The sequence below is a fragment of the Kryptolebias marmoratus genome, linkage group LG3 (genome assembly GCF_001649575.2).
Source record: "Kryptolebias marmoratus isolate JLee-2015 linkage group LG3, ASM164957v2, whole genome shotgun sequence".
Taxonomy (NCBI): domain Eukaryota; kingdom Metazoa; phylum Chordata; class Actinopteri; order Cyprinodontiformes; family Rivulidae; genus Kryptolebias; species Kryptolebias marmoratus.
The window spans coordinates 8,704,116-8,718,789 of record NC_051432.1 but is presented as its reverse complement, the minus strand read 5'-3'; the positions used below and the strand labels follow the sequence as shown (position 1 = coordinate 8,718,789).

The following is a 14,674-nucleotide window of genomic DNA, read 5'->3' as shown; positions in this document are numbered from 1 at the left end:
AGTATAAGCACTGAGCGGGGCTAATGAAGTCACGGGAAGCGAAATCAAAAGTGATTAGGAGTGAAGCATCCCGTTCGCTACTAACTCTAAGGTTTGAGCAGAGAAGGACGTTAAAATTTTTTATCCTTTATCTAGTGTGAAGGCGACCAATTTCATCTTACATATTTAACAAAATCACAAACTGAAACTTGTCGAATATGCAGACTATGTCATATCTCATATAGTGCAAATATGCACATGCCATCGACGGTGGCTCGTTGGTCTAGGGGTATGATTCTCGCTTAGGGTGCGAGAGGTCCCGGGTTCAAATCCCGGACGAGCCCGATTTTTTTATGTGAGCGCTGAAACTGTTAATTTTTAGTCAATTATTTGATATGTTTAACCTCAAGAACACATAAAGCAGTCGTAATATCTTAAAACTTGAAATTAGAAGTCGTGTCATTCTAAAAATATTTGAAGACTGTGTGCTTTGCATGTGTGGTGTTTAAATATTAATTTTAAATCCTAGAGCATACATCTGTAGCTTTAGCATAACTTAGCTTTAGGAAGGGACACACACACACAACTTTAGACACAACAATCCATTCTGCAAATGTTACCAATAGGTTTATTGAGTGGTATGAATATTCTTTTTAAAAAAATGTAAAATTGCAAATAAACCTATACAGTTGTATGTTCACAGTTTAACATGTTCCCTTTGAATTGCCACCACTTAGATTAAAAAGAAATATGGTTTAATAAAGACAACAATAATAGAAATGTTTATATAGAGTATCAAAATCATGCTTAATAAAAACCTTTAATTGCCCATTGTTGAAAAAATCAATTATATCACAACCTGCATCTGCATAGATATAAAAACATATACAAGCAAAAAACTGTAATGAGTATCAACGAGCAAACGCAGATCAGTTGAGTTGCTACATTCAGTATAGGTATTTGTGTACATGTGAATATATGAGGCATTGGAAAATGACAAACCATGACACCTGCTCAGAGTTTCTGATCGATCAGACCAGCGGAAAGAAACAGATCGCAAATATTTTGGCTTTGGGAATAATATACAGTATACTGTTTTATATACATTTATTATATATATATATTTATATATATATAAAGTGCACATTGGAGATGTACAAAGACGCTATTTAAAATATTTCGTTCTCCAAAATGTGTAAAAAAAAATTGTGCTCTAAAATCACGATGGCATTAAGACGCAGTACAACTGCTGCTGTGTGGCTTTATGATTACAATCATAGCGGGTAAATGAAATTCAATTTCAAAGCACGTTTTCTGCAAAGTGGGCTTAAATACGACGTAATAATTGCTCCTGAAATGCCACAAGCTTCAGAGCAAAACTCCCTATATAAAAGTGTCACCTAACAGCAAAAAAATAAAAAGAAAAAGAAAGAAAGAAAAAAGCTACCATGTCAAAAACCAAAACAGATATATAAAATTTGTTAATAATACACAAGTCATATTTATTCTTCTACCCTTAAACCAAGTGAGTGGTGACTTATCACTCATACGATAATGCCCCTGTGAAGCTACTTTCACATTTCTGAATGAAAATTTTGATAAACACTTCACTCTAAAAATGAATGAGACCCACAGTCCCACCTTTTTTTTTGTTTCTTTTTACATGCAAAAGCATAAACAAGACCGAGGCTCTAAGCTGCTTTTATTAAGTGCACTTTTCTGCTGTGTGTGCGCGCCATACCGCATGTGTAGGAGGAAGCAAGCGTTAGCTACCTGTCATCACTTCATCATGTGAGCTTGAAGAGGCAGATGTGGTGTGTGGTGCTGTAACGTGTCGGCCCATTAAAAAAAACGGAGGAATTAGCGTTATGTTACAGGTAGCTGTGCCGAAGAAGGAAACAGAGTGCTTTGAAAAGCTGAAGCATGTTTGACACGGTGCACAGTGGGTGTGATATGATACATTCTGGAAAGTTTCACATTTTATTGGCCTAGCGAGCAAATAACACGCGTGCGTAAATGAAGCGATGTGTGATGCTGATGTTGAAGAGCTTGAGCCATGCCTTGATGGGTGCAGTTTGACCCCCGCGGCCGCACGGGGGCGCTGCTCTCAAGCCAGCTTGAGATGCGGCAGCCACCCGTAAAAACAGAAAGGACAGGTGTTTTTGGAACCTTCCACGGCTGATCTGAGGTCTGACACTGAAAACACATTTCTTTTAGAAGGAGCAGAGAGTAAGTAAAGCTGACCCCAGCTCTTACGCTTTGCTCTAATGAGGTGAAAGGGTTCAAAATGTGCACCCTGAGGAACAGTTCCCCACTCCCTGTTAGAGTCCGCTGAGCAAGAACGGCTATTTTAACCCCATTAAAGTCCAAGTGGTTCAGTCCAACAATGAACCCCCCCTAACCCTCAGATGAAATTCGTGCAGTCCGGTGGAGGAATTTACACCAGGAGGTGGCGTTTCTTGTGCAAAGCCAGGTGGTCGGACCGGGAGAAGCTGCGTTCGCAGTCGGGACACTGGAACGGTTTGACTCCCGTGTGCTTGCGGAAGTGTCTCGTGAGCTCGTCTGAGCGGGCGAACTTCCACGTGCAGCCTTCCCACATGCACTTGTAGGGCTTCTCCCCTGCACAGAGAAGCAACAAGACAGGGCTCGTTAAAGACTGATTTTTTTTGAAAAATGAGAAAAGAGGTGTCTGGAAAAGTGCAGCTCGTCTGTGAAGCGGGGCCTCTCACCTGTGTGTGTCCTGCGATGTGCTTTGAGGTGGGAGCTCTTGGTGTACACTTTGTTGCAGCCTGAGAAGTCGCAGCGGTGAATTCTTCGCTTTTTCAGAGAGTCAGGAGATTCGGCAGGAAGGGGGTGCTTCAAGCCCGTACGAACTATTACTGATGGGTTGTTGCACCTGAAAGAGACAGGAAAACAAACAAAGATTAAAAGGTACTCATTGCAATGTCCTGAAGACCACTCAGAAAATATTCATTAAACTAGAACCAAAATCTGCACAATATTTTTCTCATACTGTTGGTTCATGTGTCCTTAAATTAAAAATCTGTCAGCAAAATTTGTGAGCGGATATCATCTACCACGTTTTCCTACAAAAACAACAGAAGTGAAGCAGAAAATAGGTCAATGATAGTGACGCCCATAGAAGAGCCTTTTGGGATCAAGAAGTACAACAATTTTGATGTGTTGGTACGTATTTTCTTTTAGTAAAGTATGCAGATGAAAATGGTTTGTTTACATTGAGCGCATGCCCGCGTTTTAGAATTGCAATATACCTGGAGCAGACTCTTTCGAACTACAGCTCCTTAGTGTCTCTCTCTTTGTCTGATGTGACCAGCAGAGGGAGCCAGAGTTCACATTCGTGGAGCTGAAATTTAAACCAGTTTAATTTGGCTGCAGCTCCTCTTCTGTGCAATAACAACTTCTGCCAGTCAGGAAGTTAAACTACCCCTCCCAGCCTTTTCCAGTCTACCCCTCCTTTGCTTTTGTTCTGTCACCTCTGTCACATGTTTGTCTATCAACAATTCAATCACTTCAATCTGATCCAAGCGGCACACACAACTAAAAATAAGCTCTAAAATCTGGGGAATAGCAAACATTTCTGCGACGCACTTTCAAGCCATAGCCTGGGTGTATTTCTAGGCCTATAAAGCTCTGCAAGCTGCGTGCTTACAAAGCTACAGTGTACCAAACAATATCAGATTGCAAAAAAAAAAAAATGGTTGAAGATGAATTTCAGGCCAAAAATATGAGGATGTGCCTTTGTGCCCTATCCTGGAAGAAGAGGTTGTTTGTGTGTTTGTTAAGTGGCAGTTGAAAGCAGGTGTCAAGTGTTGAAATATGAATCAATCCTGTATAAAGGAACGGGCAAAATTCCCCTTCCACCCTCACACTCAGATGAATGATGACAAACCTATCATTATTACGCACACCCACCAGCACCTTGCGACATACTTCTTGTTGCCTTATAGCATATGGTATACAGCATACATGTGTGTGTTGAAAGAAGCGGCACTGACAGATAAAGTCACACCTTCTTGTTTTTTCTTAAAGTCCATTTACTTTATGGTTGGCGCAGAGACAAAAAGCAGCCCGTAAAGGCAGCCGCGCTGACAAACATCAGAAACCAATGGCTTGCCGTCAGCTTACACACTCTGGAACGGCAAACAGGTGAGAACTAAGTGCTGGTGTCCGTCCGTCCTGCAATTACTTTTATGAGAAAAAGCCTTCATTTCGCAAAACGATGAAACGCTTGCGCGCGAAACAGACGCGTAACGCAGAAGATCAAGAGCGGGAAGGAGCGCCGAGGGGAGCCGAAGAGGAGGAGGAGGAGGAGGAAAAGGCAGACCGACAATTTGTTAAAAAAGAAACATAAAGTACTCCGAGAGAGGAAGGAGGAAGGAGAGAGAGAGAGAGAAAAAAAAGAACAAAGGCGGCGAAATCAAGATGGCCAACATGAGCTCACATCCTAGAGATCCAAATGAAGAACAGGTAGAGAGGCGTGGCTGAAGGATGGGGAGAGAAAACAGGAGGAATGACAGATTCATGTCTGTGAAACATTTGTTCTGTTGCATGTCACATGTTGTACCAGGACAGAATCTGTGCAGATTGTGCAACTTCCATGCAGCTAGAAAGCAGCGAGGTGACAGGGTGTTCTTATTGTTGAACTGAGCACATCAGGAGACGTTTTGAACAGAGAGAAACAAATGTCTTCCTGCTTTCCGAGGGCCCGAGGCAAACACGGACAAGCACAAGTTGTCGTTTCCTGAAACTGTCAAACACTGTCACATTTACTGGACTTTCACTTGTTTACAAAGTACAGCCCTGGTGTCAAATAATGAGATTCATGTCTGTTAGGGTCAATATGGGCTCCATATCCAGACTCGGGCTGCTCGAAACATCTGGATTATTTGGGAGATTTCTTTCTCATTGTACTGCAGTCTACAGTAAGCAAATACAAGTCTGCGCCAAGTACAGGATAAAATCCTTTGAGCAAATTGTTCATCCTTTTATGACATTTATGGGTCAAACTGACCCGAAGAATGACTATACATCAAATAATTTGGGGGTTGAAATGAAAGTCAAACAAAGCGAGACGTTTGTCTCATGAGAACACATTTTTAACAACCGCTGCAGTGTGACACATGAACAAGATGATACAAGTTCTCTGGCAACACTGAGAGCAAAATAAGCTTGGTTGTGGCGAAGATTTATTTACTTTTTTTTGTTTTGATTTGTTTTTACCCCCTTATTATTATTGTTCAAATATAAATTAAAGTCCTCCCAGAGTCATCCGCGAGTCTCCAAACCCCGCCTGGGTCCTGTTCCCTGGACTAGACTGTCAACAAATCCGGATGGAGCTGAAACTGAGTCACTTCCATATAAAGTGAAAGGGGAAGCGCTGCAGAGCCTGTTGTGCAACGTTTGGTCAGTTTCGTGCGCGTCTGCGTGCTTGACTCACTCGTACTCTGGTGGTATCCTGATGACGGACGGTTTGATGTCGTGGCTGCTCAGCTGATCCTGACAGAGTTCAGGCGGAGTCTCGGTCTTGATCGGCTTGTGCAGGTCGTGTCCGTCCACCGACTTCATAGAGAGAACTGGGAACACGTGACAGAAGAAGGTGTTTATCGTAAACGAACACACCCAAACTCCATCATACAACCATGGCACTCAAGCATGCAACCCTGTAGGTGTTCGGTAAAGGTCTGTAGTGCAAAAAACGATGTGGTTCCTGGTGACCTCCGGCTGGCCAAAGAAAACGAAGCAGAAATAAAACATATTTCCGAAACAACATGAAATTTGCTGAAACGGTTATTTTCAGAGCACAGGAAATGAAAAGTGCTTCCTTATTTTCAGTCGGACACATTAAGGAAAAAAGTCTTGAATAAAACACGATAACTTTGGTAAATCTTATTAATACGTACATATCTAGTTGATTCCAACTCAAAAGCTCAGATTATCAGCTTGTTTCACTGCTTAGGTAACACATTAAACAAGCTGTGTTAACAAAGCTCAATGAGGAATTTGATGAACTCAGATGATGTTGAAAAAAGTTTATAACTAAGTGCTGGGTCTACTAGAAGATGGTCACACAGTTTAATATAAAAATAACACGATTTTTCAATCCTTACTTGAAGACTCTCTTCCTTAATGGCCCAATCTACTTCCACCCCTCAGCTGATGGGTCAAAACTATAAACTACAGCCTCAAATACTCGTTTTTTATTTTACACATTTAGACACTGTGCAAACTTGCTGATATTGACAAGCGATGGCAGAAAGACTGAAGCATTAAAGAAGGTGTTTCATGCAGGGTCTTCTTGGGAAAAATATCTTATATAAATGAGAACTTTGGACTTTGTTGTTTACAGACGACAAAGTTACATGAACAACAATGAGCAGGACCAGTCCCAGAGAGGGGCCAAGACCAAAGTGGACTGCAGTAATTTTAAAACAATTCTAGTCTTCAGAGCTTCATAGCGGTTCGTTATTTCATCAACATTTAACCCATCAGAAGTTTTGCTTTAAACGGTTATTTTGAAGGAATTTCGTGGTATTTATAATAGCAGCGGCAGCAGCTCCAGTGCAACATGGGGCACTTCCTGCAGGAGTATCATAATATTTCTGCTACAACACCCAAGAAATGTGAAAGTGACAGGAATGGAAAGGTTTATAAAATAAAGCTAACATGAATTGCTCTTAAATTTTGGCATCACTCAGACTAACTGTTAGCTTGGCAATCTGGCCAAATTTAAACTTATTTCACGTAAGATAATAATTGTTCACAACTTTTTCATAGAACGCCAGCTAAATCCCGTTAAACTGAACCGTGAGTTTGTGCTACACACCTGGCTTTCGCTCTCTGCTTGGATGGTGGTCGTCGTCGGGGGTGACCTGCGGGCTCACTATTATGGGCTGGTGCAGGTGCAGGGGCGGAGGGTAGAAGACAGGGAGGGGCACCATAACCGGGGACACCATGACCCCGGAGCCCGAGCCCACCAGGGGAGTCATCATGTTGGGGTGGTAAGGCAGCGAGGAGGCGGGCGGCGGCGGCAGGGTGTGGGAGGGCGAGGAGTGCAGCGGGGAGCGGGGCGAGGCGCGGCTCGCCGAGCTGTACGGGGACGACGGGGAGCTGGGCGGCGAGGCCTGGGAGGAGGTGGAGGAGCATGGAGGGGAGGAGGAGGTGGAGGAGGAGCGCTTGCTGACGGACAGGTCCACTGGCTCCAGCTGCGTTTGCGGGGTGTGAGGCTGGGCGAAGGCCTGCATGGGCACTCGGTAGAAGGAACTGGGATGGGGGAAGATCACTCCGTACGGCTCTGAGGTTGTCACCAAAGGAGTGTAGAATGACTGTGAGGAAGAGGAGGAGAGGATGCAGGAGGAGGAAGTGGAGAAGGGAGACAAAAGAGCAGAGAGGTAAACATTTCCGTTCTGCCTTGAATAACATGGAAAACATGTTTCTGCAGCACAAACAACAAAAAAAATTAAACTCAGCGCTCCCTGCTCGGGAGCAGATAACTGTTCTGAGTACAGTGTGTGTGTCCATTAGCCTGGCAGTGTGTGTGTAACCATTGTATGCAAATGTCTACTGTACAGCAGCTTGTTTGTCCAGGAAGAGCAGGAATGTGGGAACCAGTCAGTCTAGACACGTAGCAGGAGTGTGCGTAGGTGTGTGCAATGGTGTGAGTATTGGTGCGCCTTGGAGGCGGGAATCATGGCCAACATGTCCAGGCATGATGGAGGCACACAAAAATCCAGCTCCCAAGTATCCAAAGCAATGTTTACAGAGACACAGACACACATGTCTTACCGTCTCCATGTCTGTCTTTGGAGGGTAATCATACATCAGCATGGCTGCATAGACCAGGCTCCTACAAAATAAAACACACAGTCGTCAGCATACATGAATCACCAAAATCTCACCCCACACAGTCAACGATCATTTGACATTAAATTTCGTGTGAAGACCAAAAAAAAACCCATTGATGATAAATGGGCAGCAATTTTCTAGCAAAGCTCACTCTAATCTAAAACTTCCTGAATGATTCTTTGGTTTCCATGCAACAGTCATGAGTTTTCCCTTTATCTAGCAAACACAATTAGTAATCTGCTATGTCTGAGCCTCTACTGTTGCTCCTCAGGTCCTAAAAATGTAGAAAACATCACTTATTGCATGCCAGAGCAGCAGTGTCTCCACCTTGTTTATTTAAAATGGGTAAATTGCGAAATACAGCCCGATTCACCTGGCTCCGATGTCATTTCCTGTTTGACAACATCCTAAACATAAGCTCTTATTTTTTTAAATCAAATAACCTTTGAACTCCAGCTTGAGGGAAAAGCTTTAATAAAAATACTTTAAAACTTACTTATTCTAATGTAATACATGTTAATTGTACATAAAAGGAAAATCATCAACAGTTCAGGGTTCCAACCTAAGGAGAGCGGTCCCACAGTGGGTCAGATAAATCAGACAGGTCATCGGATGATTGATGACACAAGTGCAAAAAGAAAAAAGAAAAAAATTCTGTAAGACTTTGTGACATTTTACGTGACACATCGGGCGACATGACAGAAAACCAAAACTGAAAAACTTGATTTGTAAGAGCTCAAAAAGAGAAAACAATGGTTATGTTTCAATAAGATTTAATAAGGTTAATAAACATTTTGTGCTCTTTATGTTCACAATCTTCAACTGCAATCTGGTGTGTGTGTGTGTGTGTGTACAAATGTCTGTTTGACATTCATCATCACAAATATTAACTGAAAATAACCTGACAAACAACCCCAGGGTGCATCATTTTATGAGATTATCACTCACTGCAGGTGGATGTGACTGGAAACTTGCTGGTGTCAAAGACAAGACAGTGAAACTTCACACTTCACATCTAAAACACACACACACACACCACCTACAGAGAGCTCAACTATTTGGATAAAAGGGTGTGAGGTTTCCAATGTGGTTCCAGTTACCTTAACTCTGGATGGCCAGGTGCAGAAGGGTTGACTGTTTGTGCCTAAATGAGTGTGTTTAAGAGTGCCATTCTGTGTGTGCGTGAGAGAGTGTGTGTTTGTTCACTGAAGCATTAAGGCAACATGTACTGTCAAAGAATGTTCCCTGAGGGACTGAGTGTGTGTGTGACCTGATTAAAGTCCACAGTCTGGAGACAAGTTAGCCTTTAATTATTAACAAATGGGCAAGAACACAAGCCATCTCGCCCCTATAGCTCACACATGCGGGAAAACCCACATACAGGAAAACACACACAAATACACGGACCAGATGGGGAGCGGACCAATAAGAGAGCAGGATGCTCGCTGGCGGGGCCAGGAAGGGTGTGAACGTGATGAGTGAAGCCTCGCCCTTTGCCCGGCTCCGAAAAAACAAAGAGCCTGCAGCCAGGTGGGAGCTCAGTGTGTGTGTGTGTGTGTGTGTGTGTGTGTGAGTGTGAGAGTGTGAGAGTGTGCTGAGGGTGTGTTTTCTAATCCGGGTTTGAATTGTATGGTAGTTCAACCTGAGGTCAAGCAATTGTCCTATTGTGGTTGTGTATCACACACGGAGCTGACAAAAGCAGAAAGTCTGAAGCACACACAGATCACGACACGGGAAAGGGACAAAGGAAGGAGTTTATAGGTGCTTTCACTACAAAAACAAGAACCTCAAAAAAGGCCGAAAACGTGGTTCAAGTGTGAAAAATAACTGGCTGCCATGGACGTTTCTGAAACTTCCACCTAAACCGTATTCACTTTTTGCACACATGAAAAAACGCTCCTTAAACCAGGTGGAAAACACTAAAAAACGAGAGAGAACATCGACAGTTTGGTGTGGAAAAACAAACCTAGCATTCCTTGAAGGAAGAAATATTTCCCACTGCCTTGCATGCCAAAGTTGTTAGTGCTGAGAGTATTTTTGAAGGAATAATGCTCAACTACACCAAATTTGAGCTCAATACCTGTAAATCTGATGGCGTTATAACCATTTCTGTGTTCGCTAAGGTCGATTAGCTGTGGTGGCTCTCTTATATCAGACTGACTCCAAAGGTTAATGAGTTATAGATGTACAACCAATGATTCCTTTCAGAGAGTTTCATTAAAAGCTTTCCAGTGGTTCATGAGATATTTTGCTAACATGACAGACAAACTTGACTTCTTTTTTTTTTTTACAACCAACTTAATATACAGTTCAGATTTTTAAGATAAACTACATTCGATTCACAAATTGCTTTAATAACAAGGATTCATGAGATAATTTGTATTTTCTGCAAAAATACAGTGTGAATGCTGAGGGCTAAAACTGAGTTGTTAAAGATAAAGGAGGCAAAATAATAGCTAAAAATGCTCACTAAAAGCAGCAAAGAGCTACTTAAAAGCTAAAATTAGCAAGAGGCTAGCTAAAAGCCAAACGTATCATAAGGCTTGCTAAAAGTAGCAAAAACACAAAAGTTACAAACACCAAAAGTCAAAGCATCCATCTCCTGAATGAGCTGAATGTTTTGATATTTGAATGGCTAAAAAAGCTACATTTATGCAGAAGCAGTTAAAGTGCAAAATACGTACGGGGGAAAAAAATATTTAAAAACAGGAAAACAATTGTGTTATTGTTGAATCAGCATTAATAAGAGGGGCCTAACTGCAGATCAAAGGGAAAGTCTGTAATCTCCATCCATGTAAACAACTCAGCTCCAACCACCAGAACTACATTTTCTCTATTTGAAAATGTAATCCAAGACGTGATCAAACCCTATATCTCCCACCACATACATACATATTTCTCATTTGCAAATAATAATTGCGGAAAACAAAAGATGACGCTACAACTACTGCCTGGTGGAGAAACTCCAACTTCATTCTCGTGGGTTCTCGTGACTGCAGATCGTATATTTCCCGGTCACGTGGGCTGGAGCTTTCCCTTTCCCAAGGTCTGCAGCTAAACGCTTCTTGGCATCCACACAATTTTCCCTTCCTTTGATCAAAGCAGATCTGCTCACGAGCTCCACCTACAGACAGGGGTGCTAACTGCATCTAAATTTTGTAAACCTGTGCCAGACAATTAAGGGTTTAAAACAGCTGTGGTTGCTCTACATTTTTAGCTCTATAAGTGACATTAACATTTCTTCGCTTGTGAGTCAGTTAAAAGGCACTCGGAATTACAAAGGAAATGTACTCAAACCTGAGTGACACTGAACCTCCTTTGCTATTGAAAGTGCAGTGCATGCCATATATCTTTTAAGTCGGGAGCAAGAACAGCTGGAGGGATAATTTACAGCTTTGAAAATGCATCTTTACGAGCATCCTCACATATATTCACGTGCTGAGGTGAGAGAGAGAAAAAAAAGAAAAGTTGAATCGTCAGTTATCTGAGTTTCATCTCTTTTAAAAAGTAGAACAACTGCCTGCGGGGTTAATTATAGCTTTGATTCCTTGAAGAGCCATGTGTGCTTTCAGGAACATACCATTCCTCTGAGAGTTCACCTGTCAAACAGACATGTTTCCTCTGCAAGGCCCCATTTTTAACCGAACCCGAGAATAAATTGGGTCGTTAAAAACAAGATGCTCTGCGTTTCGTGTACTAACTGCGAGTGCATAGAGAAACCAAGAAGACAGTCAGAACTGGGAGAACAAAAAAAAAGCTTTTAATTAAACTGACTTCTTTTATTCTGGACATAGCTGAAACTCAGGTGGTCAGGGTTATGAGTTCAACCCGCAAGGAAGTGGAGAGGAGAGGTAATGTGGGCACGAAGCTGAAACAATCAGAGGAAAAAAGCCTCATTTTGCTGCACAGCATTTTACTCAGGGACCAGATCAAAGATAAACTGTATTTGTCCTTTTAGTCAGTTGCTGTAACTGCCTGTGGCCGTTTGCAAAATATTTCATGAACCACTGGACGGTTTTTAATCAAACGACCTAAAAGTAATTGTTGGCTGTATTTTGGATGAATTCTAATGAAACCTGTAAAAGGGAACTATTGGCTGTAGATCTAAAACTGATTAAAGTTTGGAGTCAACCTGATTCAAGATGGTCACCACATCTAAAGGACCTTAACAAACACAAAAATGACTTCAACTCAGTCAGTTTTCCAGATCTTGAGGTAAAGTTTGGTGAGTTAGCAGCTGAGAGGCGTCCCCAGCACATACTCTGAGTGCTAACAGATCGTGCAAGATCTCGGTTCAAAACATTGGCGTCTAAACCAGCAGGCAACATGTTTTCCTTCAAGGACTTCTAGCTTCATTTCTGTATTATTAGACCAGACAAGTAATATTTATGTCATTGTATTAGTGAGGTTTTTCCAGCCCCAGTTCCTCCTAGAAGTCAACAGCCTCCTTCAGCTGCAAGATAGAAATCAGACAGCTGTTGAATCTTCTTTTCAGACCCCCACCCCCCCAAGTGGTTAAGGAGCCAACATGTGTTGTGGATAAATGGGACATAAGAAGCCCTAACCCTGGGTGTTGGGGAGTACTTTTCTCGTTGCGCACCGGTGGGTGTGTGTTTGTGCATGTCTGTAAATATTGTCCTTCTCGGTCAGTACAGCTACTGTGTACTCAACCCCAACCCACTCAGCAAACACTTCCTATATCCTTTTTTTTCCTTCTTTCTCCACCCTTGGACTGCAGTTCTCCTCCACCACCACCTCTTCAGCGCTCCCCAACAATCACTCATGTCTCTACTACTGTATTTATCTGAACCGCACACCACCCCGTGTTCCTTTTCTTCTTCTCCCTCTTCTCCCTCTCTATGAATGATATAAAACAACATGACCAAACGGGGGAAAAAATTGCGGGCTTGGAGTCTTTGGCTACCAATTCAAACCCCCCACCCCTACACACACACACTCCCTTTGTGCACGCTCAGAGCTGCACACAGACTTTTTGCTAGCTCAACAGAATACACACACTAAATCACTAAAGGGCTAAATTATTACAGACACGCACACATGCTTTAATGGCAACAGGCTGGAGATGATGAGATCACCAGAGAGAGACCAGAAACCTCCAGACAACAGCTTTGTCCAAGAACACACTGCTGCAACACACACACACATACACACACTAAAATCCCAGAGCTCCTTGCTCTGGATTCTTCTTGACTTTTCCGCCTCTTTTCTTCCCGTCACTCTCACCTCAGGTCAGAGCTGGGCTGCTTTATCTCATGACTGTCACTTTCGACGACAGATTGCCAAACTTCGGCGGCACAGCTTACGGCAATGTGTTGCCTCACGGCTCGCAGAGCAGAACTATGTGTCCACGCTGACTCCAGCTTGGTTATTGACATTGCAATTAGTCCTAATGCGAGCTCCTAATTGGCTGACTCGTCCAGGTGGTGAGCTAATATCCCAACTTTCTATGAGCGCCGCTCCAGTCACGCTTTACTCATTCAAGAATGCTGCTTGTTTCAGTTTCTTACCCCCTCGAGTGTACCTCCCCTCTCCTTAATTCTTACCCCTTACCTCACCCCTTGTTCCTGACTCCCATAATAACATAAGCTCTGCTGACTCCTCTCACTTTGAGGCCCCCCTATCCTCTTATTTTGGCTTCCCGTTCCTTCATCTGAGCTCCTCCTTTCCCTCAAACACACACACACATCCAGGCAGATTGAGACCCTCTCCAGCAGCCGTGAGGTTGCAGGCCTGCAGACCTCAGGAGGGTGGGGGGAGCCAGAGGGGGGCCATCAGCAGGGGAGAGGAAACAGGATCCATCATCAGACACACACATCCACAGAAGAAAACATGAGAAAGAGTTGTCAACACTGACAAAGACAAACACACACACACACACCTCGAGTCTAACTTGTCAAAGGGAGCAGCATTTTGAGGCTTTCCAGACGACTGAGGACAGAGAGGAGAGAAGCAGGGAGAGGGGAGCGGAAGCCCTCAGAGTTCAGCCCCACTGTTATTATTTCCACAGTCCGTGATGGGTTGGGGGGTGTGAAGGAGTGGAGGAGGAAGAGGAGAATGAAGCCAAATGAAGGGAGGTGTGTGTGTGTGTGTGTGTGTGTGTTGGGTGGGGGGGTCTGCTGCTGCAGGGGGCCTGCGGTTTCCTGTCTGACTCCCTCCCCTCAACCACCCCATACCCGAAGAATGAGAGAGGAGATGGAAAGAGAGGAAAAAAAAAAAAAAAAAAAGCAGCCGCTGTGACCAAACTATGTCAAAATGGAAGAGGAAACAACAGAACGGAGACAGAAAATGGGAAGAAAACGAAGTGGGTTTCGACCAAAATATGACAAAACTTCAATGAACCTCAGACATGGGGAGGGGAGTGGGGGTGGCTCAATCCAGTAGTTTAAACGCAGCAACACACATTTGTAAATGTGTGTGTGTGTGTGCGCACGCTGCAACATGACATACATGTGTGTGCTGGCACGCATCAGGTTGTGTAACCACTCAGCGTTTTTTAAGTTTATGGGCGTCTGAGGAGCAAAGTGTCCTGTTTCCCTTTAACCTCTCATGGAGATTCAACATCCAGGAGTTTAATGTTTAGCTTTAATGTTCACCTGGACATGCCCTTTGAGCATCGTGTGTGTGCGTGCGCGCGTGTGTGTGTACACAGTCTTGCGCATTTTGTTCCACCAGATAACATCAGCATGTTGATTCAGGAAAGACGGCGTCGGGATGGGTGGGGTGTTAGGGGTGTGTGGATGGGCATGAGTGCGCGCTGACCTGAGGGTGGGCAAATACATTTAATAAATCCATTAAAAAAAAAAAAAAAAAA

General features: G+C 43.3%; 1 protein-coding gene and 1 non-coding gene across 2 annotated transcripts in view; one reads left to right on the top strand and one right to left on the bottom strand.

The window, feature by feature from the left end:
* The first annotated feature begins 251 nt into the window (after positions 1-251).
* trnap-agg lies at positions 252-323 on the top strand. Its single transcript has one exon. It is a non-coding gene; the product is annotated as a tRNA-Pro (tRNA).
* A 261-nt stretch (positions 324-584) lies between these two features.
* The window catches only part of klf3 (Kruppel-like factor 3 (basic)), a 16,027-nt gene continuing 1,937 nt past the window's right edge, over positions 585-14,674 (bottom strand). The window contains exons 2-6 of the mRNA XM_017408345.3: positions 7,783-7,843; positions 6,824-7,322; positions 5,438-5,573; positions 2,709-2,875; positions 585-2,598 (exon numbers count right to left, since the gene is read on the bottom strand). Coding sequence (XP_017263834.1) covers positions 2,417-2,598; positions 2,709-2,875; positions 5,438-5,573; positions 6,824-7,322; positions 7,783-7,824 — 1,026 coding nt within the window. The 5' untranslated portion in view covers positions 7,825-7,843 and the 3' untranslated portion in view covers positions 585-2,416. The remainder of the gene's footprint in view (positions 2,599-2,708; positions 2,876-5,437; positions 5,574-6,823; positions 7,323-7,782; positions 7,844-14,674) is intronic.